At 43.1% G+C, this 22,499-nt stretch overlaps 1 protein-coding gene across 4 annotated transcripts in view; it reads left to right on the forward strand.

Annotated features, from left to right (window-relative positions):
• The window catches only part of ep300a (EP300 lysine acetyltransferase a), a 31,854-nt gene extending 10,022 nt beyond the window's left edge, over positions 1–21,832 (forward strand). For 2 of the 4 annotated variants that reach the window (XM_085465649.1, XM_085465650.1), the window contains exons 8-31: positions 19–141; positions 603–720; positions 1,010–1,151; positions 1,277–1,348; positions 1,719–1,804; positions 1,989–2,138; positions 5,501–5,992; positions 6,420–6,840; positions 6,950–7,068; positions 7,213–7,276; positions 7,442–7,617; positions 9,233–9,321; positions 12,865–12,945; positions 13,350–13,406; positions 13,502–13,579; positions 13,684–13,751; positions 14,083–14,233; positions 14,677–14,823; positions 14,953–15,066; positions 15,199–15,364; positions 15,470–15,637; positions 15,782–15,943; positions 16,062–16,343; positions 16,513–21,832. In XM_085465649.1, coding sequence (XP_085321775.1) covers positions 19–141; positions 603–720; positions 1,010–1,151; positions 1,277–1,348; positions 1,719–1,804; positions 1,989–2,138; positions 5,501–5,992; positions 6,420–6,840; positions 6,950–7,068; positions 7,213–7,276; positions 7,442–7,617; positions 9,233–9,321; positions 12,865–12,945; positions 13,350–13,406; positions 13,502–13,579; positions 13,684–13,751; positions 14,083–14,233; positions 14,677–14,823; positions 14,953–15,066; positions 15,199–15,364; positions 15,470–15,637; positions 15,782–15,943; positions 16,062–16,343; positions 16,513–19,596 — 6,610 coding nt within the window. In that variant the 3' untranslated portion in view covers positions 19,597–21,832. Of the gene's footprint in view, positions 1–18; positions 142–602; positions 721–1,009; positions 1,152–1,276; positions 1,349–1,718; positions 1,805–1,988; positions 2,139–5,500; positions 5,993–6,419; positions 6,841–6,949; positions 7,069–7,212; positions 7,277–7,441; positions 7,618–9,232; positions 9,322–12,834; positions 12,946–13,349; positions 13,407–13,501; positions 13,580–13,683; positions 13,752–14,082; positions 14,234–14,676; positions 14,824–14,952; positions 15,067–15,198; positions 15,365–15,469; positions 15,638–15,781; positions 15,944–16,061; positions 16,344–16,512 lie in introns of all 4 variants that reach the window. The other 2 variants (XM_085465652.1, XM_085465651.1) reach the window with 2 other exon arrangements.
• Positions 21,833–22,499: the final 667 nt, after the last annotated feature.

Consider the following 22,499-nt stretch of genomic DNA (forward strand, 5'->3'; position numbering starts at 1 on the left):
TCACTCTGTCTCTTCTAGTCTGAATGATGCTGGTGGGGTCGGTTCCATGCCCACAGCAGCCCCTCCCTCCGCCACAGGCATGAGGAAAAGCTGGCATGAGGACATCACACAGGATCTACGAAATCATTTGGTACACAAGCTGTAAGTATTAAAGAGAAAAGCTGCATTATTTATTTAGTTTTGGACTGCACATAGGATCACAATTAGCATTGCTGTGCGAATACATTTAAAAAAAAGGGGGGGGGGGGCTTGTGTTTTCTTTTTCTTTTCTTTTTTTTTTTAAGTTCCATTCATCTGCCTGGATATAAAAAATTAGGTGTCATGTATTTCTGTAGTCATAGATAGAAAACATACTGGTGGATTATCATATTAAATATGGTGAATGTTTCAGAAATAGATGGAGGGTTATCTGCTTGGTTTCATCAAGGTTTTTTTCTTCCTTTTTTTTCTGGGATCTGAATGATGCCATCGAGACTGGATATCCATGTCATGTTCATCTCAGACACATACCTCTGTCCGTGCTGTAGTTAAAAACTACATAATTTCCACCATTTTTTCCTTCATCCTGTTTTCTGTCCTCCTCTTTACTTGTCCCTCCACAGTGTCCAGGCCATCTTTCCGACTCCAGATCCCGCTGCCCTCAAGGACCGTCGAATGGAGAACCTGGTGGCTTATGCCCGAAAAGTTGAGGGTGACATGTATGAATCAGCTAACAGCAGAGTAAGTTGCTCCTTACACTTGAGAAATCAGTGGTGTCGGTGTTTCAGTATCTATGTCAGTCATTGTGCTGTCATTACTTGTTCATTAAATTTATAGCAGCAGGTGAACCCCTGTCTTTTTTTCCTGTTGTTAACTTGTCTTTTTCCAAGATGAAAGAGAGCCACAGATTTGGTATTACTTGAGTTTCAAAATACTTCTATAATTTTCAAAATAATTTATATTTTTGTGTCCTTTCTGTGTTCAAATTCTTGTTTTCTAATGTCCTTAATCTCTTGTTTTCTTTTGACAGGCTGAGTATTACCATTTGCTGGCAGAGAAGATCTACAAGATCCAGAAGGAATTGGAAGAGAAGAGGAGGACCCGACTGCAGAAGCAAGGTGTGAACATTGGACCTGCTGGCATGGGACAGCCCCCTACTGGGCTGCCTCCAAGTGAGTGAACCTGTTGGGGGCAGGGGAAGAAGTGAAACGTTTTAGTGTTTGTTCAAAGTGTTCTGCTCATGCTTGGTGAACACACGGCAGTTTAACTTCCTTCTTCTCCTCCCCTATCTTTACAGACGGTCCCCTAACTGACCCGCTAATGGTGCGACCAGCAGGACCAAATCAGATGAACAGAACGCAAGGCCCAGGTAAAACATCTGTAGTTGCAGGCTCATCATTTTATGGTGGAATTGAAGCTTACACTGATTTTTTTATTTTTATTTATTCATTTATTTATTTTCTATTTATTTGTTTTATTTATGTTTTACCAAATGTTAACTTGGAGCCGAATGGGCTGAGTGTAATGCCATGATTAATCTCCACTGTGGACATAGACAGCTGGAGTAGCTGCGCGTCTCTAATATCTGCTGTCGTGCTCACTCTGATGACGAAGGCTTTAGAGTTGAGTGTCTTTGCCCTCATGTTGACACAGCCCCCCCCCAGTGTTGATTACTTTGAAAAATAAAATCCATGTAAAATATGTTTATGTTGTATATCATAAATTCTGTGTTTTGTCAGGTATGAATCAGTTTAACCAAATGGGAATACAGTCTATGGGCCAGAGGTCAACACCTCCTCTACCCTTGGGACCATCTGGCAACCAGGTGAGTACACACAGTGTTTCAGATATGTAGAAGAACACAGTTTAAAGAGTGGGGGAAATAAAATGAGTAGCTGTTAAATTAATTTGATTTTTTTATAACAAAATTCTAAGAAAATATAAAGTTTGGTTTTTTTTGAAGACCAGTGCTTTTTTTTTTTTTTTTTTTTTTTTTTTTAAAACTTCAGATGGGAATGGTTGGACCCAGGGTGGGGCAGCCCAATGTTAACCAGCTGCCAGCCCCGTATATGTCCCAGGGACAGTTTCCTGGCTCAGGACCTGGAGTTGGAGCTCAGTCTGGGATGACACCACCTGGGGGACCAGGAGGTATGGTGCAGGTAAGAGGGCTCGCACTTCTTTTTGATGTTGCTTAGAAACCCTGATTGTACCTGTAGCAATTCATATTTAGGTCTTTAATAAGGACCTAAATAGTCCTTCCTTTCTTTTCTTTTCTCTTTCATTTTTCCCCCTCCAACTCAAATATAAACTCTGTTGTTAATGTGTTGGGTGTGAGGAGGAGAATTGTAAAGAGTACTGTGCAGGTCATCGTGTTCTGTAAGTACACACTACACTAACCATTAGTTATACATGTAAATCTAGGGATGCACCAACCCTTTGGATCAGATATATTTCCAGTTGTAACTTGGTTCATTTCTATGTTGTTCTGTGTTATTCTGTCATATACCAGTAGAAGTACATATAGCTTCCTCTAAGCTATAACAGGAAAAGGCCTGTACATTTTACTCAACCACATACTGTGGTCAAGTGAGTTGACATGATTGAAAAGCTCCAACCATCCTTTCCCTGCGTGTCTGTTTATTTCTCTCTCGGTTGTTGGGAAGCTTTTGCTGCACTTACAGTAATAAAAGTGTTGTCGCCAATTTAATTAATATTGACTTCAATTGTCTCTTGCTAGCTCCACTCTACATGAGAGGTGTGTATATCTGTGTGCACTCGCTGTGAGTCAAGGGGAGGTGAAACTAGTGCGAGTGTAAATAACAACAGTATAAAGTAACCTAATGATGTTCACGCTGAGGTGAAAGTGTAATTTTTAAGCCCACCGGAGCAGGCACTATTTTTAAGTGACGTCATTTTTCATAGGAAACGTAGTTTGTTAACTCTACAGGGCCTTTCAAAAGTTTACTGGTGTTTCTGTAGTTTCTGGAATGCATAGAAATTAAATTGCACTGTTGGAAATAGTTAATTTGATGCAAGTTGTGGTTTTTTTTTTTTTTTGGTCGTTGTGCACAACAGTATTTTTGTTTTTCCTGCAGTTTACGAAAACTAGTGCATCTTAAAAGTGAAACTATGAAGACACTCAAATTTCCTATGGTTGAAAACTATTTTATGCAACTTTCTTGCATTTAGTTTTGAGGGATATACCTCTGAAACTTCTGTAACTAGAACTCGGGTCAGTTTGGCACGCCTCAACATAGTTTTTAGGGTTTTCCATTAGGTCATAGTACCAGGTAGTTCCAAGGCAAACCAAAAATGTCACGCCAACAGACTGCATACTACCGATTGACTAGTCAGTGACACTCGATGAGTCGTGAGAGCGTCTCCTTTATTAAAATGAAAACTGCCAATTTTGAAAACTATGGCAGTTTTCAAAATTGGCAGGGAAATGGCCGCACAGAAACAACACTGTTGTCCCCGAGTCTGACAAAAAGTAAAGTCATGTTTTAGTACGACTTTGGTAAGCTATGAAGGCGCACCGCTTGATGGATTGCCGGAGCATTATGGCTGCCGTAGTCAGGAGCCTTTTGGAGTAATCTGGGTCCAAAACTCCGTCTGCTTCAGGTCCCACTGCGGCATCACTGAGAGTTAAAAACTGTCTAAATTCTTTCATCTTTAATAAAATGATAGGCGTTGCTGCTTTACCAGGTGTAACAATTAAGTTTAACATCCAGGCATCCATGAAAACAGAATTTAGTAAATTCAACTGAGTTAGAAGTTAGCAGGAAGTTAGCTCGCTAGTTTCCACCTAAACATGATATAGCATGTTCTGACTGAGAGATTTCTGAAAAAATTAAAACGTACTGCTCTGCTATCACTTCCAACATAAATGAAGACAGAAAATTAAACAGCAGTGACGTTTGTAGGGTTACTGAAGTTGGACTAGCTGGTATATAATGATGTGCTACGTGATCGCTAGCAAAACAGCTACGTTAGCATAATATTAGCACAGTGAAGCTGAAGGATGAACGCTAACACTTTTCCACTTGATAAAAGTTAACGTGAGGGTTTCTGGGGGTTAGGGACAAATGCAATCACATGGCAGGATGCTATAAACGGGCCAAACTTCAGTCAGGAGAACAACTGAGATAATCCATCCACAATACAAGGTTAGTCATTAATATACTGCAACAACACGGGAACAGAGCAGTTGCGAGAGAATTCAGCATTAATGAATCAATGGTACGGAAGTGGAGGAAGCTCAGTTTTTGGCTTTCCCCATATTCCAAAAGTGCTTCGTCTCTTTGCTATGACTGTCGCCCGGCATAATTTGCAGATGATGTTGTTTGCAGCTGCTGCAATGCTTTCAACCCAAAACAGGCGCAGATTGATGACACCATCCACATGCGCTATCGCGGTAGAATGGTATAGTCAAAATCTCTACCGTTGGCCAAATTTATATAGTTTCTACCGTATACAGTTTATATCGCCCACCTCTGATTTAAATTTGTCTGAAGGAGAAGACACTAGATATGTATTTTCATACATAGGCTTTCTCCAGTTGTAAGACATAACCTTCACCAACAAAGGAAAGAAAATGCCACTGACATCTTCACAAAATGTTATCTTCTTTCTTAACATCTTAAGCTTCATCTCCTGAACTGAAGTCAGGTCTCTGACACAGGAAAACATGCATAAACATGCTTATTTATTCCAGATATCGTCACAGTAATTAATGTCAGCAGATTAGACACATGACCCTCCCATCTCAGAACAGCTGACAAGGAGCCAGCTAAACAACGTCGACAGCTGGTTATACGCTAACATTGTGACAGCTAATGTGGACTGTCAAGTAACTGAGTCCAAGAATGTTAGTGAAACTGTCTTTTGAGTGGATCTAAAGCCAGCTAACAGATGCTAAAACAGCAGCGCTTATCAGCAGTTCAACTTACCCTCAATAATTCATCTCCGCATCAATGAGACATGGAGTGTAAAGTCATGGTGAGCGGGCGTTTTTATTGTTTTTGATCTCTTGGCTAATTTAAACATGTTTTACCTGAAGGAGCCACTGTAGCTAGTGCACTTGAATTCGGGGGGGTTAACTCTAATCTGCAATCCAGTCTACTGACATCTAACAGTGAAATTTATGCACACTGTAACTTTAAACTAACATAAGCACTGATACTCTGTACTGGCAGATATCTAAACCGGATTGGTGCATCCCCATTTAAAATGTAGCAAACTAAAATTTAAACCTGAAGAAGAGAAAACACACTCCAATAAATAGAACTGTAATATTCTGGGTTAATATAAAACTTTATGCGGTAAAATGTAAACGTAGGAGATGAGTAACCTCTTCATTCTTGCCATCCTCGGGCAGTATTGTTACAATTTCCTTATAGCATGATGTTAAGAAACATGGATAGAATATAAAGCATCCTGATGTGATCTGATCACATACATTCTTAGGTTACCCAAAGAACAACATTTTCTGTCTCTTAACCAACTCTACCTCTGTCTTCAGACGCAGATGGGCACTCCTCCCCCCCTCTCAGTTGCGAGTCCTCTAGCACAGCCGGGTTCAGCTGGCACTCCCAGTGGTGTCCCTCCAGTAGGGCCAATGGGGCCTCAAAGCGTGGGTGGTGGAGGTCCCAACTCAGCTGTTGGAGCCCCTGCCTCATCAATGACTCCATCTAACACAAACCAACAACCCAACTCCAACCCTCATTTGGGGCCCATGCGTGGCAGCTCACCCTCTCCTGCTCACAGCCGATCACCTACTCCCCACCAGACGCCCCCCAGGCTTGCTGGGTCGCAGACGCCACAACCACACACCCCTAATGCATCACATTTGGTGCCACCCCCAGCTCCTCAGCAGAACCAGCTTGGTCAGGGTCCTGGCTCCAACAAGCCCCTCCAGCAGCAACACATGGGGCCTGCTGGTTCAACCACTCCATCTCATCCTGGAATGGCCTCAAGTTCAACACCGCATGGCAGTCAGCTGCCACGTACTCCGGTCAGTGTCCCTTATTATTAAAAACTGGCATTTATTTTTAATTCATGAGTTAGAAACTTTAAAAAATATTTTTTTTAAATCAGGTCTTTTAAGTTTGAAAAGTTTTAGACAACAATAAAATACTTTAAAGAGAAAATACTTTATAAATAATAGCACAAATATCTGAATCAGATCATCATCATGATATCAGTGATTTGCTGTGGGCATGCTTTGCCTCAAAGGTAAATTTACACAGTTCATCAAAGTTCTTTACAGATTTGATGCTCCAAGCAACTGCCAGAAGGATTAAGCTATGTCGCATTGCCCTTTCTGTTAATGTAACACCAAACTATGAGCAGTTTGTTCAGTTTTACTTGCATGTTCCCCTGTCGTGCACCACTTGCATATTTACTACTTGTATGCATCTAATTTGTGCATCTCTCTTCAGTTATCCCAGAAGGGTTCGTTCCCAGCCGACAGTCAGGCCCCGACCCCAGCTTCTGTCAGCAGTCTAGACACCTCGTCCCAGCAACCGGCGTCAAACACTTCAGCCACCAATGTGGACATAAAGATGGAGGTCAAACATCAGGATGAGGAGGACGAGAGCGATGCTGGGAGCTGCTCCAAAGGAGGGAAACTCGGCAACCTCAAAATGGAGGAAAAGCCTGTGAAATCCGAATTTAAAAAAGAAGAGTGTTCTGGAGAAGGCGGTAAAGGAGTTCCTATGGAAACGTCGACTACAACACAGGGGTCAGGAGTAAAGATGGAAGACAGAAAACCGGAGGTGAAGAAAGAGGTGAAGAAAGAGGTGAAAGATGAAGAGGAGAGCTCGGAAGCAGTCGTGTCGCAGGCCCCAGTGAAAAAGAAGAGTAAGTCAAAAATACATTTTTACCAGCTGTTTTACACCTGCTGAAAATGAATCATGTTTTATTAATCCTTTCATCTCACTCTGCCCTCTAATCTCCATCATTCTTACAGTCTTCAAACCGGAGGAGCTTCGTCAGGCCCTGATGCCCACGCTTGAATCGCTCTACAGACAAGATCCAGAGTCTCTGCCATTCAGAATGCCTGTTGATCCTCAACTGCTCTGCATACCTGTATGTACCCCTGCTGAGGTTTAGATTATTTATACTTGCTCAGTTTCACATTTGCAAAAAAGTCTAACTTTTTATCTGCATTTTAACTCGTACAAATTTTAGTAGAGGGCTTAACTGCTCTGTTTTGACGTTGTGATGTTCCAGGATTACTTTGACATTGTGAAGAACCCAATGGACTTATCAACCATCAAGCGAAAGCTAGACACAGGTTAGTATGTGCTGCTGTATTTATGGAAACTTAGTAGACCACAACGAAAAAGCATAGATTTGGGGGTGTTAGAAGTTGATGTGTTAAGAAGGGAGGACTAAAAGTGTAAAAGTTTTTTGATTTCTAGATTGGAAAGTCATTATGGTTTGCGTGTGTTGGTTTTAGGTCAGTACCAGGAGCCCTGGCAGTACGTGGAAGACATCTGGCTGATGTTCAACAATGCCTGGCTGTACAATCGCAAAACCTCACGAGTCTACAAGTACTGCTCCAAGCTGGCTGAGGTTTTCGAACAGGAGATCGACCCTGTGATGCAGAGTCTTGGCTACTGTTGTGGGAGGAAGGTGAGACAAAGTGTGGAATAACTGGCTGAATGGACGAGGTGGAATAGGAGTGGGTACAGGTCACTCTTAAATTGGCAACAGCACTGCATAGGTTAGAGCTGTTCAACAGAGTTCGGTAATGGTTTGAGAGTCATTTGTATGTTCGGCAAGTATTGTGCATGTAAGTGGAAACACAAGCAATCTGCCAGAAAATCTAGTGAAAGTGCATTACATAGACAGACAAATGTCCCAAATGTTTTGTATAGCAGCCCAGAGCTCACACGATTATTAAAAAAAATAAATAAAACAACTATTGGTTATTAAACTAACCCTTATCTTAATAAGCTAATTTAGTTTAGCTAAGTGTGTGTTCCTAAATGGCTCTTTCTCATCTGAGCTGCTGTGCAGAAATTTGCAGTATGTATGCGGATTTAAAAAAAAAAAAAAAAAGAAAGAAAGAAGCAAAGCATTATTAATGCACTGGATTGGTATCGCGTTCCCAAGTTGTAGGACGTCACTTACACTGCTCAAGTTAAGGTGCTAAGTTGGTAACAACACCAAAGGTGAAGAAGCCCAATCCTGACACGGTGTGAAGACCTGAGTGCACGTTTGCATTGGTTCAAATTATCCCGGCCAATTAACTCATCAAAGTATTTACAAATGAACTTGAACCAGAGTCTAAGTAAACCAGGGCTTAGTGTATCTGGCTAAATATTAAGGAGTGATGCCGATAAAGTCTTACACTTTTATACTTTATAGAGGTTTTGTTTCAACACGTGAACCAATCCATGGAGCCTAAAACTATTACGGTTTTATAAAACGCAGGTTGAAGATGTGTGTTTGAATTCCTTGACCATGTTTCAGACCTGAAAACAGAAGCAAGTGAAGTGGGTTCATAGCTAAAATTGGCCTTGAGCATGCCACTGCGATATCACATTTCAGCTCTCATTAGACTCTGCTATTTTTGGTTTTGCAGACAAATAACAAAACTGATTGCCCCTCTATTATTAAAAGCTGGCTGAAGGTATAGTACAGTGTGACAAATCGAAGTAGAACTTGACTTAATCAGTAAAGTTTTTTTTCTCAGATAAAATAAAAACCTAAACAGAACTTGGGAAATGTTGTCTCCTGTGAGTTTTTTTCAGGTTCAGGTTTTGTTTCTGGTTCCTCAAGTCAAGTACAAACATTTTTCTTGAAATTGTGTATATATCTTTGCCACTGTCACAGTGTGATTAAACTGAAGGTCAGTTTTAAGAAGTGCTTAGACTTGATAATAGTACTGTTGTGTGGTGTGGGGTTGTTAACTCGGGCAGCTGTCCCAGCAAGAGTGCGGGGGTGCGGTGCAATTTAACGTTGCACTTGACTGAAGTAGCACTATCCAGCAGCTTCAATGCTAATCGTATGACATAGATGGAATAGCTGCCTAGGTCGAACTCCCCACATACAGGTCCAGGGACATAAAAGTAAGACTCGGGGAGTTTATTTCATTACTTTTATAAGTATCGTAGGCTATACCAGTGAGAGGGCACTGATGAGTTTGCCTCATTCACATGATGCTGAGTGGCTAAAGATTCAGTTGTTGATGGTCAAGAGGTTAACGAGTTGTTTATCATTTTTCTTTGCTTCTCTCCATCAGCTGGAGTTCTCTCCTCAGACGTTGTGCTGCTATGGAAAGCAGCTGTGCACTATCCCCCGAGACGCTGCATACTTCAGCTACCAGAACAGGTATGGGGGGAGAAGGGAAGAGCAATAAAGAAATGAAGGGTAATAGGAAGAATGGATAGTAAAAAAGGAAGAGATTATAGAAGAGAGCCATTAAGAAGAGTTTTAGCAGTGGGCCAGTATTCAGAGAATATGAGGTAAATGCCAAATAATTATCTGATTAATTTTGTTTCCCTAAACACTTCCCTTCACTTCATGTTCTCCTTTTTTTTTTTTTTTTTTTTTCTTTTTGGTATTAAATATTTCCATGTGGTGCCTAATGCACTGGCATTTTAACAGTCAGTCCTCTGATCACATTCTTTTAGAAGTGTGTGTGTGTGTGTGTGTGTGTGTGTGTGTGTGTGTGTGTGTGTGTGTGTGTGTGTGTGTGTGTGTGTGTGTGTGTGTGAGAGAGATTTTTTTAAAGAAAGCTTAGAATATTTAAACACCAGTGCAAAGCAGACAAGGCTATTGACCGGACCTCATACCACAGGCTGTACCCAGGGAAGTCTACACCAAGTCTGTATGGTTTACCGAAAATACATAAACAGGGTGCTCCTTTAAGACCGATTGTCTGCATGATCGACTCTGTCACCTACTATAACATCTCCAAGTTTCTGGCTTCGATCCTCAAGCTGGTGGGCAGCTCTGAACACCACATCCAGAACATCCTGGATTTTGTTGAGAAGATGAGAGATGTCATTATGGAGGCAGATGAAACCATGGTCTCGTACGACGTTACATCTCTCTTCACTTGCCTTGAGGCGACTTTTGTTGTGATTTGGCGCTATATAAATAAAATTGAATTGAATTGAACTTGCATCCCAGTCACGGAAGCGTTGGAGGTAGTTCGTAAGAGATTACAGGATGACACCAACCTCAGCAACAGGACCACTCTCAGCATCGACCAAGTGTGTTTGCTGTTGGAACTGTGTCTTCATTCCACCTACTTCACATACAAGGGTCAGTTCTACAGGCAGAAACATGGGTGTGCCATGGGCTCCCCAGTTTCACCCATCGTGGCCAATTTGTACATGGAAGAAGTGGAAAAGAGGGCGTTTCTATCCTACCCTGGAAGACCACCAAGCCATTGGTTCAGATTTGTTTATGACACCTGGGTGAAAATCAAATCTCAGGACGTACCACATTTCACGGATCACATTAACTCAGTGGACCGACACATCAAATTCACCAGGGAGGATATGAAAAGTGGCAGGTTAGCCTTCTTAGACTGTGAGATTTCCATCAGTAATGGGGGACATCTAAAAGCTGACGTGTACCGTAAACCTACACATACGGATCAGTATCTAAGGTTTGACTCTCATCATCCACTGAAGCACAAACTGGGTGTCATCAGGACACTACAACACCGAGCGAACACCATCCCCACTGACACAGCGGCCAGTGAGGCAGAAGAACAGCACAACAAGAAGGCCCTGAGTAAATGTGGTTTCCCAGCTGGACTTTTTCAAAGCTGGAAAGGCGCCTAAAAAAAGCTCCAGCTGATCCATGAGAGAAGGACAACCGCTGCCCAAGCAAAAACCTGTAGTGATCCCATATGTGTCAGGAGTATTGGAGCAGTTGAGACACATTTTTTCTAAACACCGGGTCTCTGTGGCTTTTAGGTCCCCCGACACAAACAGAGTAACATAGTGTACGCTGTTAAGTGCCAGGAGGATTGCCAGGATTTATACATCGGGGAAACCAAACAACCTTTGGCGAAGCAGATGGCACAACACAGAAGAGCTACCTCGTCAGGCCAGGACTCTGCAGTCTATTTACAGCTACAGGCCAGTGGACACTCTTTCAAGGATGGGGATGTACACATCCTGGACAGGGAGGAACGCTGGTTTGAGCGCGGAGTCAAGGAGGCCATTTACGTGAAAAGGGAAAGACCATCTCTGAATCGAGGAGGGGGCCTAAGGGTACATCTTTCACCGTCTTACAATGCTGTGATTGCAGCCATTCCCCAACTCTCTGTGAATGGTACTCATGGCCATTGATCAGTGGTCTTTGATCAGTGGGTTTTGGTCAGTGGTTGTTGATCAATGGTCATGAGAATTTGCATAATTATGATGAAGGAACTGACCTCCCAGCCCATTGTTCCTTCAGTGGGCTGGTTTCAGTCATTATGCAAATGTACTGTTTATAAGATTGGGGAAACCTGCAGTCAGCTGAGACTGAAGAAGTCACTTGGATGAGTGACGAAACGTTTCTCCCACAAAACGCTACGTCCAGATGAACAGAATCGGCTTTTGGAGATTTAAACACCAGTACTAGATTTTATCTGTGTGGTAGTGAGGCAGGAAACCCATGAACAACTGCAAACGAACACTCCCTCGCTTCCTAAAATGGTTAATAAATAAATAGCATTTATATTTTGTGACAATGATCAAAGAGGCTCAATCATCTGCCTTCCTTAGTAAGTTCTCTACCCAGTGGACGGACTCCTGATTTGTCACCTTTGACTCCAGGTGCCGAATTTTATTTTTTATTTTTTTCTACAGCATAGCGAGACATAACTCTCCACCCTGCTGCAGGTTCTGGTTAGGGTGGCTCTCCACAACCAATCAAAACTGGCATCACAGGCTGTAGTCAGAGACTGTCAAGTAAAGTCTGTTCCACCAAAGGACAAGGGACTTGAGACAGGTGAAGGATATTGAGGACTAGCCTACTTGTAGGGAAATGAGATGGTGAGGAATGAAACTAGTTGGCAGTGACAGACTTTTCAAAATAACTGTGGTGGATTGGTTACTAGTAAATCAATAATGTTAAATGTAATTAAAAGTAATGGGTGACTCGCCAAAGCAAAATGGAACTGTGGGGAAACTATGCTAACGCAAATTGAAGTAGGAAGAAACTGGACAATAAAGGCCACACTTTCAAAATCTTCCCTTGATCATTTTTAAAAATTATTTCTATTATCATCATCATCATCATCATTATTAAGTCCAGTCATGCAAACTTTAGCGGAATGTGAAAGGACCGACTTTAAAATGAACTTCCTGAATGAACAGCTGAGCAGTTGTCTGTGCTTGTTCATTATCTGTTGAGTGTTTGTATTACGTCCTGTGCCACAGCTTCCTGCTCCCATTTAGCTCCTGTTGATTCTGCTCCTGCTCTGTTAGCTGTGGTGGTTGTTGTTGTTGTTGCTGTTGTTGCTCATCCTCTCATGTCCAAATTGCTAATCTGTGCTTTGCCTCGGCTCTCTGCTGTGTGTTGTCCTGGATGTTTGTCTCGTCTTGTTCCCATACGACGTGTCTGTCTCCCCTCCTCAAATGATTGTGATATCAACATTGGCTTGCATTTGCCTTGCCCCACCATGTACCACCAACCCCCCCTCCACCTCATTCCCTCACCCCTTACAATCATGACTGGCTGTTGCGGTGACGACTTCCCTGCTGTCCTGCGTTCCTCCTTCCTGCACTTCCTGCTTGCTTGGCTTGTGGCACCCTGCCTTGCCCATGTCCTATACCATTTGGTGACTGCCCTCCCATGCGCTGTCTGTGGTTGACTGTGCTGTGGGGAATGGTGTAGTTCACCAAAATTTGGGCTTCTTGCTAACAGGTACCACTACTGCGAAAAGTGTTTCAACGAGATCCAGGGAGAGACCGTTTCCCTGGGTGACGACCCCACCCAGCCACAGACGTGAGTATTAGTTAATAAAATGTGATTTTTGAACTTAAATGTCACCTTTCAGCATGCTAGATGCTTTTTAATGCTTTCCAGTTAATCTCTTGTGTGAGTCTACACTGTTCATTTCTATTATAGGAAAAAAAGAAACTGCAATAGGTGTGCTTAAATCATATTTCATGGTGTAAACTTTACCAGCAAAGCCATGGGATGTAGACTCCACACCTAATATTTGATTTAGCAGATTTTAATACGTCAACGAGAAAAGAAAATGAACATTTCTGCATTCCACTCAATTTCTAATCAAAATTAATTTCCTCAGCATGCCCCTGAAAGAGATTTTATTAAGTGTTTTGCAATAATTTATTTTCAATTTCCACCTGCTGCAGTTTTACAGTATCCCTCTTTGTTGGTTTTAGATCAATAAGCAAGGATCAGTTTGAGAAGAAGAAGAACGACACACTGGACCCTGAGCTGTAAGTCTGCCTTTTGTCGTGGGCAAATTTAATTTTTGTGGTGGGGTGAAGAGATTTGGTCTAAGCTGTGTCCTCCCCTCTGTCCCTTTCGTCAGGTTTGTTGAATGTATGGATTGTGGTCGGAAGATGCATCAGATATGCGTCTTGCACAATGACACAATCTGGCCAGAAGGGTAAATAGCCTTTTTGTTTCCATTTGTTTGATTTCTGTGAAAGTCCAGCTGGTGTTTGGTAAAAACTGATTTTGGTTTTTATCCATCTTGTTTCTGTTTCATAGTTTTGTATGTGATGGCTGCTTAAAGAAGTCGAATAAGGCGAGGAAGGAAAACAAGTATTCTGCCAAAAGTAAGTGGACATTTGTGAGCTCACTTTTGTAATTGTGCAGCTTTTAGTGTTTCACACAGATCAGTTTGTCGTTGGTGCAATGTGGGTGTATATGCATAAAATTATACCTGAATTAACTTTGGCTATATGTTGCTCATATAACCATTTGACCAAACTCTGACATAAAATAATAATTACAGCTAAAGTTTGTGTTGGCTTTCCTCCAGCTTGATGTCTTTCCCTGCAGTTGTTCAGAGTGTGTTAGACGTACACTTACCAACAGAAGTTTTTATATTTGTCATTTCGTGCTGGCTGTTTTATACAGTTGTTGACTAACTTAACTGTCCCACAGGGTTGCCCCAAACGAAGTTGGGGGTTTTTCTGGAGCAAAGGGTGAACGACTTCTTAAAGCGACAGGCCCACCCAGAGTCTGGAGAGGTCTTCATTCGTGTTGTTCATGTATCTGATAAAGTCGTGGAGGTCAAACCAGGCATGAAGTCCAGGTACAACACTCTTCATCCAGAGCTGGAGCTAGGTTTTACCTACATCCGCTCTTGTGTGTCAACTAGATCAAGGCGTTTTGGGAATTCAAGTTGAAATCTTGCGTCTGGTAAAACCTGCAACATTTCATTAATTGAGATAAGGAAAGGTGTCAGTGTTTATTTGTGAATTAATTTTTCGATTTACTGAATTGTAAAGAACGGAGTAATGGATAGTTAAAGCTATAAATGCTTTTAAAACAAAAGATTTTGCCTTTAATTTAAAATTTCCTGATTAAAATAGTGTTGAAATGGAAGCTAACAGTGATTAAGCTAATAATTATGATGAAATAAATGCAATCTAGCTATCAGCTTGTTGCAGACGTCTGTGAGTATAGGCTTTCATTTGATTTGTACAGATTCACATTATTCACAGCTCCTGTATTAACTCGTGTTTTTGTCTCCAGATTTGTGGACAGCGGCGAGATGTCAGAGTCATTCCCATACAGGACTAAAGCCCTTTTTGCATTCGAGGACATTGATGGAGCAGACGTCTGTTTCTTTGGTATGCATGTTCAGGAGTATGGATCTGACTGCCCTCAGCCCAACCAGAGGTAAAGATATCACCATATTGTTAAACTTTTACCAAGTACTTTGTGTTTTTCTATGTTGGAATCATTTAAAATGCAGTTTTGACACAATGTTTTTTTAAAGTTACATTTTTTCTTCTTTCATCCACTCAGGCGAGTGTACATCTCCTACCTGGATAGCGTACACTTCTTTCGGCCGCGCTGTCTAAGAACAGCAGTTTACCATGAAATACTCATTGGCTACTTGGAGTATGTGAAGAAATTGGGGTGAGTGCTGCTACAAGAAAAAAAACATTTTTTGTTCCGGGCTACACAAATTCTTATAAAAAGTTGTTATTTTGATATAGTTTAATTTGTCCAGTAGGTGTTTGATTTGTGTTCTCTTGTTTGAACTCGTAGCTACACCACCGGCCACATCTGGGCCTGCCCACCTAGCGAAGGCGACGACTACATCTTCCACTGTCACCCTGCAGATCAGAAGATCCCGAAGCCCAAACGCCTTCAGGAGTGGTACAAGAAAATGCTGGATAAAGCTGTGGCAGAACGGATAGTGCATGACTACAAGGTAAAGAGGCATTCTTTGACCTCTGGAGGGTTTAGAACAGGAGTAAAGATAAACTTTATTGTATAATACATGCGTAATAACAATACTGTCTGTTTACCCCAAAAGGATATATTCAAGCAGGCGACAGAGGATCGTTTGACCAGTGCCAAGGAATTGCCTTACTTTGAGGGGGACTTTTGGCCTAATGTGCTGGAGGAGAGCATCAAGGAGCTGGAGCAGGAGGAGGAGGAGAGGAAAAGGGAGGAGAACAGCACTTCCAATGAGAGTGTTGATGTAAGAATTAACGACTCAATGTAGTTCTTGAATCTAAATGCACTGATTGAAAGAGGGGTGAATAAGGGTTAGCATTGCAAATGTCAGTTTCTCATCAGTGTGATTGTTTTGTTTTAAACCACTTTTTTTTTTTTTTTGGTGCAGGACACAAAAGGAGACAGCAAAAATGCAAAGAAGAAGAACAACAAAAAGACTAGTAAGAACAAGAGCAGCCTGAGCCGAGCCAATAAGAAGAAGCCTGGGATGCCTAATGTGTCCAATGACCTATCACAGAAACTCTATGCCACTATGGAAAAACACAAAGAGGTATGTGGGGTGGGGGATTTTGAGGTTTTGCCATTTTTGGGGGATGAGCTGCTGGCAAAAACGTGAAACTGTTTTAAAGACTACGTTTCATCTGATCTCCTCTCTTTTCCTCTCCTAGGTGTTCTTTGTGATTCGGCTGATTGCAGGCCCAATGGCAAATGCCTTGCCCCCTATTGCTGACCCAGATCCCCTGATGGCATGTGACCTCATGGATGGTCGTGATGCTTTCCTGACACTGGCCCGAGACAAGCACCTTGAATTCAGTTCGCTGAGGAGGTCCATGTGGAGCTCAACGTGCATGTTGGTGGAGTTGCACAACCAAAGCCAGGACCGCTTCGTTTACACGTGCAATGAGTGCAAACACCACGTGGAGACTCGCTTCCACTGTACTGTTTGTGAGGTGAGTTGGAAAGAGAAGTGAGGTGTGTTTGGTTTGTCTGATTTGTCCCAGGGCAAAATAGGTGGCGTTTGGGTTTATTATTATTACTATTATTATTATTTTTATTATTGTAATTGTTCAAAAACCTCCAAGTTACACTTCTAACTGTCTCTATTGTCATCTGTTTTAGGATTACGACCTCTGCATCACATGCTACAACACTAAGGGACATGAGCACAAGATGGAGAAGTTAGGCCTCGGCTTGGATGATGAGAGCAGCAATCAGTCTGCCGCTGCCACTCAGAGTCCCGGAGATTCCCGTCGCCTCAGCATCCAGCGCTGTATCCAGTCGCTCGTCCACGCATGCCAGTGCCGAAATGCCAATTGCTCTCTGCCGTCCTGCCAGAAGATGAAACGTGTCGTTCAGCACACAAAAGGATGCAAGAGAAAAACCAACGGTGGCTGCCCCATCTGCAAGCAGCTTATCGCATTGTGTTGTTATCATGCTAAGCACTGTCAGGAAAACAAGTGCCCAGTCCCCTTCTGTCTAAATATCAAGCACAAGCTTCGCCAGCAGCAGCTGCAGCACAGGCTTCAGCAAGCTCAGATGCTGAGAAGGAGAATGGCCAGCATGCAGAGAGTGGGCCAGCCCGCTGCAGGAGGAGCACCTGGGGGAAATGGACAACCCTCTCCTGGAGCCAACAATGGAGCTACTGGTCCTGGTACCCCTACATCGGGAACGCAGCCCCCTACCCCACAGACACCTACCCAGGGTAACATGTCTGCACCTTCTCAGCAGCAGGGGGTTGGGATGGGTGGTATGGGAACTCCAGGTGAGCAACAGCAAGGTGGTGGCATCCCCCCTCAACACCATCTCCACCAGTTTCCGTCAGCAGGTGGAGGGGGGATGATGAATTCTCCTCAGCAGCAGATGGTACCTCAGCTTCAGCAGCAGCCACCAAATCTCCAGCAGCTCCAGCAGCAGCAGCATCCTGGTAGTTTGCCTCCATACAACCCCAGACCAGCTGGAGTCCCTGCTCTTCATCAGCCCCTTGGGAAACCTGGAATGGGTCCAGCAACCCCTCCTCAGCAACAACCACCACCCAATCAAGGCCAGGGGTCCATGGGTGTCCAAGGCCAGCAACAAGGGCCACCCCTGGCTGCTGTAGAGACGGCACTAAAAATCCAGCGCCTGGCAGAGACCCAGAGACAGATGGCTCACGCCCAAGCACACATGCGTGGCTTGGGACAGGGGGGCATGATACCTCCACATCCTCACCATCAGAACAACCAGGCCCAGATGAGAATGCCCCACATTGGGGCCCAGGGCATGCCGCTCCAGGCTCAGGGAGTTGATGGAAGGACTATGTTAGATCCACAGCAACCAGGAACGCTAGCAGGGATGCAACAGGGTGGTCCTCCGTCACAATTGCCGCCTCAAGTTCAGCAGCAGGTCCAGCCAGGTGGACAGCTTCAGCCAACAAACCAGCAGTGGGGTGCTGGGGGACCAACCATGAACCAACAACAACGGCCAAACATGATGGGTCATATGACACCACAGCAGCAGCCAGCAGTTCCCCAACCACAGCAACAAATGCTGAATCAGCAGCAGCCTCAACCAGGAAACCGAGGGCTGATGCAGGCAATTGGAGGAGCAGGGGGGGTACCTGCTTCATTAGTAGCTGGATCGGGGAACTTGCCACAGGCAGCACTACAAGATCTCCTGCGAGCGCTACGCTCCCCAAGCTCAGTCTTGCAACAGCAGCAAGTCCTCAACATCCTTCGTTCCAACCCAACGCTCATGGCTGCTTTTATTCGGCAGAGAGCAGCCAGGTATCAAGGTGCTCAGGGTGGCCCTGGAGGAGCAGGCGGGCCTCCGCAAGGAGGTCCTGGAGGTGTGCGTTTCCAAGGAGCTGCTGGAGGTCTGCCTGGTGTAGGAGCGCCTGGAGCCAACCAGCTTGCCAATATGGATGGACAACAGCAGGTTAATGTGAACCAGGCAGGCCAGCCAGGGATGAACATCCCTCAGGGTGGAGCAGGGGGAGGAAATATGCCCACCATGGCTCAGCTTCAGCAGTTACAGCAGCGCCCGATGTTGCCAGGAAACTTACAGCAACAACAGCAAATGGCCACTTTGCAGCAGCAGCAGCAGCAGCAACAACAGCAGCAGCCACAGGGAGCAATGCAACCAGGTCAGCAAGGGAACATCGCCAATATGACACCACAGTTCAGAGAGATGTTTTTGAGAAGACTGCAGCAACAGCAACAGCAACAAATGGGGAACCACGGCCAGTTCCAGCAGCCTCAAGGACTCCAGCAGCAACAAGGCCAGCAAAGCTTCATGCAGCCTGGCCAGGGACAGCCAGGGATACCCCCATCTTCTCAACCCCAACCTGGGGGTGGCGTAGGGGTTCCCCAGCAGCAAGGACCACCACCAGGTGGGCCAGGACAGTTAGGCCAGCAAGGCTACCAGATGTCACAAGTAGCTGCAGTGCTCCAGCACAGGCTGATGCAGCAGCAGCAGCAGCAGCAGCAAAATCAAATGGGTGGTCTTCAAGGACAAGATGTAGGCCCCAGTGGAGGCCCTGGAGGACCTCCACTCCAGCCTGGACAAGGTGGATCAGGGCCAGGGCAACAACCGCAGAGTGGTGCAGGTGGTGGCCCCCAAATGCCACAGACGTCCCAAGCCATGCTTGCCCAAAATATCCAGCAGAGGCTCCTGCAGCAGCAGCAACAGCAGCACCTTGGAGGGGGTTCTCCAGCCCACCATAGCAGTCCTATGAGTCCCCAGCAGCAGATGGCCCAGTCCCCCCATCACCACCTACAGGGACAAGGAGGACTCGGTCCAGCTGGATCGCTCAGCAGTCAGGTCCGGTCCCCTCAGCCCTCACCAAGGCCACAGTCGCAGCCTCCACGCTCCAGCCCGTCCCCACGCATGCAGCCTTCCTCCCAGCCTCAGCCCTCACCTCACCGCATCTCCCCTCAGACCCAGAGTGGGTCGCCCCACCCAGGGCATCTCAGTCAACATTACTCCAACATGGCACCACCCCAACCTCCACAACCCCAGCAACAGCAGCCAGGTAGTTCTGTAGATCCTAGTCAGTACAATTCGGACCAGAACTCTATTATGTCTCAGCTGAGTGGGATGACAGGGATGCACGGTGGACAAGGGGGGCAATCAGACATGTTGGGTGGGAACAACAACAGCGGCGGCGGCGGCAGCAACAACAACAACCAGGAGCTGGGAACGAACATTAACCACAACCTGATGTAGCCTTGACTCTGTACTGTCTCTCTCCGTCGTGATGCTCTGATCTGTTGCCCCAAATGACAAACTGCCATGAAAGGAGAGCGGGGCAGCTTTGGGGTTTTAGAAGTTTTTATTTTTTATTTAAATATTTTTCTGATGTATAAATATGAACTGAAAGCTTCCTTCCTATGGGAGATGCAACATCAATCTTAGAAGTCAATAATTGAATAAATTAAAACAATGGTAAGTTATTGCTGTTAATAAATATCTATATATTTTTGCCAATTGTGTACAAAAAAGGTGGAAGGTCAGTGTTTCAGGTTGAAGATATTACTTCTTTAAGTATATGACAATATTTTTGGGGACTGAGAATTTTTGCCTTTTTATGAATATTTTTAAGATTTCAAATGTTGCTAAAAATGAGAGTTGACATGATGTACTTTTTTTTTCTTATTCTTTTATTTTTTCTCCTCAAATACCCATCATGATTGTATCTATTTTGCAGAGTACGTTTATTTTATTTCTATATTATTATAATTATTATTATTTCGTGCCCTCGGCGATTCGTTAATCAGGCATCAACATATCTTCCGTTACCCGACCCTTCTTCTGGACACACAAACGTAGATTTTTTTTCCAGTGACTGCAGCGATTCAGAAGTATATTTATTGGGTTTGTGGGTGGTTAGGAAGGTGTGTTCAATGCAGTTTGATTTATTTTTTACATTTTTTTGACAGCTATCCCAGGTTTGTCTTCGTCAGGGTTTCTATAATTTGAATTAAACCGTAAGATCTTTTGTTTTTGTTTTTTTTCCCTTATGGGGCCGCCTCTTCGCACTTCTCCTGTGAATGTGCACACTTTCTTCATCCTAACTTCTCCTGCTCCACAACCTGCGTACTATATACCTGTATTATAGCTGTTGAAGCTCGCTGATGATTTAAAAAAAGAAAAAAAAAAAGGTTGTGTGTACATATATTACAGCTGCATTTATGAACAGTAACCTGGAGAAGAGGTCGCTAAAATCCCGCCTTTATCCCGAACCCCAACAGTTTTCCTTACATCCTTATCCTCCCCCCGTCCCACACCCTCACGACTGCCTCTCAGCCACAAGGTTTAATTCACTGTTAGTACTGTACAAATTAAGAAATGGTGGACTTGGATACTTTTTGTTTGTTTGTTTTTTCTTTTGTAATGAAAGTGAAAGATGTAAAATAAGTGTACATACTTTAAAATCTTATGAGCAGAGACATTTTCTGCTGTTGTTTCCTCTTGTTTGATTGAATATTTGCTTGTATGTGTTTGGAAAAAAAAGTGCTCCTGAGCTACTGTACAGTATTGTTTTGTTTTGTTTTCTATAATGTACAGTATGGGGTGTAGTCGGTCACAAGCACCAATGCGCCTTTTTCTGTGTAAGGTTTTAGGGAGGCTATAGCAACCGAGTCACACACCTAAACAATCTCAGCAGTTAAGACAGGAAACCTGTACGACGATGAGCCGAAGCTGGGGTCGGTTAGAGGTGTGACTTAAGAGTTCAAATTTGGTCATTTAGCTTTTTATGGAGAGGACTGAAGACACAATATTCACATGCTCACTATTTTTCTTAAAGGTCGGGCTTGCTGGGTATGGGGAAGGGAACGCATCAGAAACCAGGTGGCAATATATCTTGAGACTTATTTTATAAGAAAAAAAAAAACAAGGAAAAACTGTCTTTTATAAATAGATATATTATTTAATTTTATTTTTTGGAAATAAAACTTGAAGCTACAGGAATTAATAGATAAAACATGCTTTGTTTTTGTATTAAAGATGTTATGGTGATGCAAAAAGAACCTGCAGACAGTCTTTCAGTTCGCCTGGGGAGGCCTTGGAGTATATTATACCATCCTTTTTTTTTTTTTTTTTTTTTCTTTTCTTTTTGGTTGTTTTGAAGAAATGTTTCATGTACATGAATATAGTTGTAAACATACTGAATCACTGTACAAACTGATGGCAACTGAACAAATAGTTTTGTTTTTATCATTTCTTTTTCCTAAAGAGACTGGAAGTAAGACTATTTAAATATTTGTTTAGTATTCAAATGGAATCTTTGACCACTCTCTTCTTTTCTTTTTTGTTCTTGTTAACAGTTTTGGTGCTTGCTGAGAGAAAGCAAAAATAACTGTTGCTCCATTTTCATTAGTTTCTTTTAAGTTATTTCGGTGGTCTGATTGTTTTTGTTTTTGCCAATAAATTAATTGTACAATAAAGTATGTTTGTACCATTGGGGAAAAAAAACTTTTCTTTTTTTTTTCTCTGTCAGTTATTAATGACAATATGATGCATCTGCGCATCAGTCAGAAGCCTGTGCCATTTGAAGATGGACAGTAAATAAGTCTAAAAAAATTCCACATTTAAGCGATGAAGAGGTTTAAAGGGTTTTTGCCAGAGGACACTGAAAATTGTTTTGTCATCCTGTGGGGACGAGTTTGTTCAGCTCTAGCATTTTAGAAAGAAGTTGTGTCAGCATGTTTTCTGTTAAAAGATCAGATATTATGAGATATTTTTCAAACTCTCAAACACGTGTATATAGTCCTTAAAATTTACTATATCTTGTACGAAGTGCCAAACTGGAGTTCTTGAATTGTCATTTGAAGCTGCCTTCAGAAAAACGATTCTGTCCGAGTTTTAAGCCTGAGATTTGTTTTTTCCAAGTTCCTTCCTTACAGACCACAACTGTGTAGGTAAGAATAATGTATTTACTTATGGTTTAAAGTTAAGCATCTTAGGGGAATGACTGTTTTTAATGGCTTTTTTTTATCACAGTGTTGTGCAAAGTGATGCAAATGCATCAGCTGTTCCAAGTTCTCCAGTAAGGAGTTTTGTTTTTACTAGCCTAAATTAGCATCACAGTAAGTTCAAATAAAATGCAGTAAATTAAAGATGCAATT

The sequence above is a fragment of the Copadichromis virginalis genome, linkage group LG8, assembly GCF_057382275.1.
Source record: "Copadichromis virginalis isolate Kocher_CV1m ecotype Utaka linkage group LG8, C_Virginalis_male_GT1.1, whole genome shotgun sequence".
Taxonomy (NCBI): Eukaryota; Metazoa; Chordata; class Actinopteri; order Cichliformes; family Cichlidae; genus Copadichromis; species Copadichromis virginalis.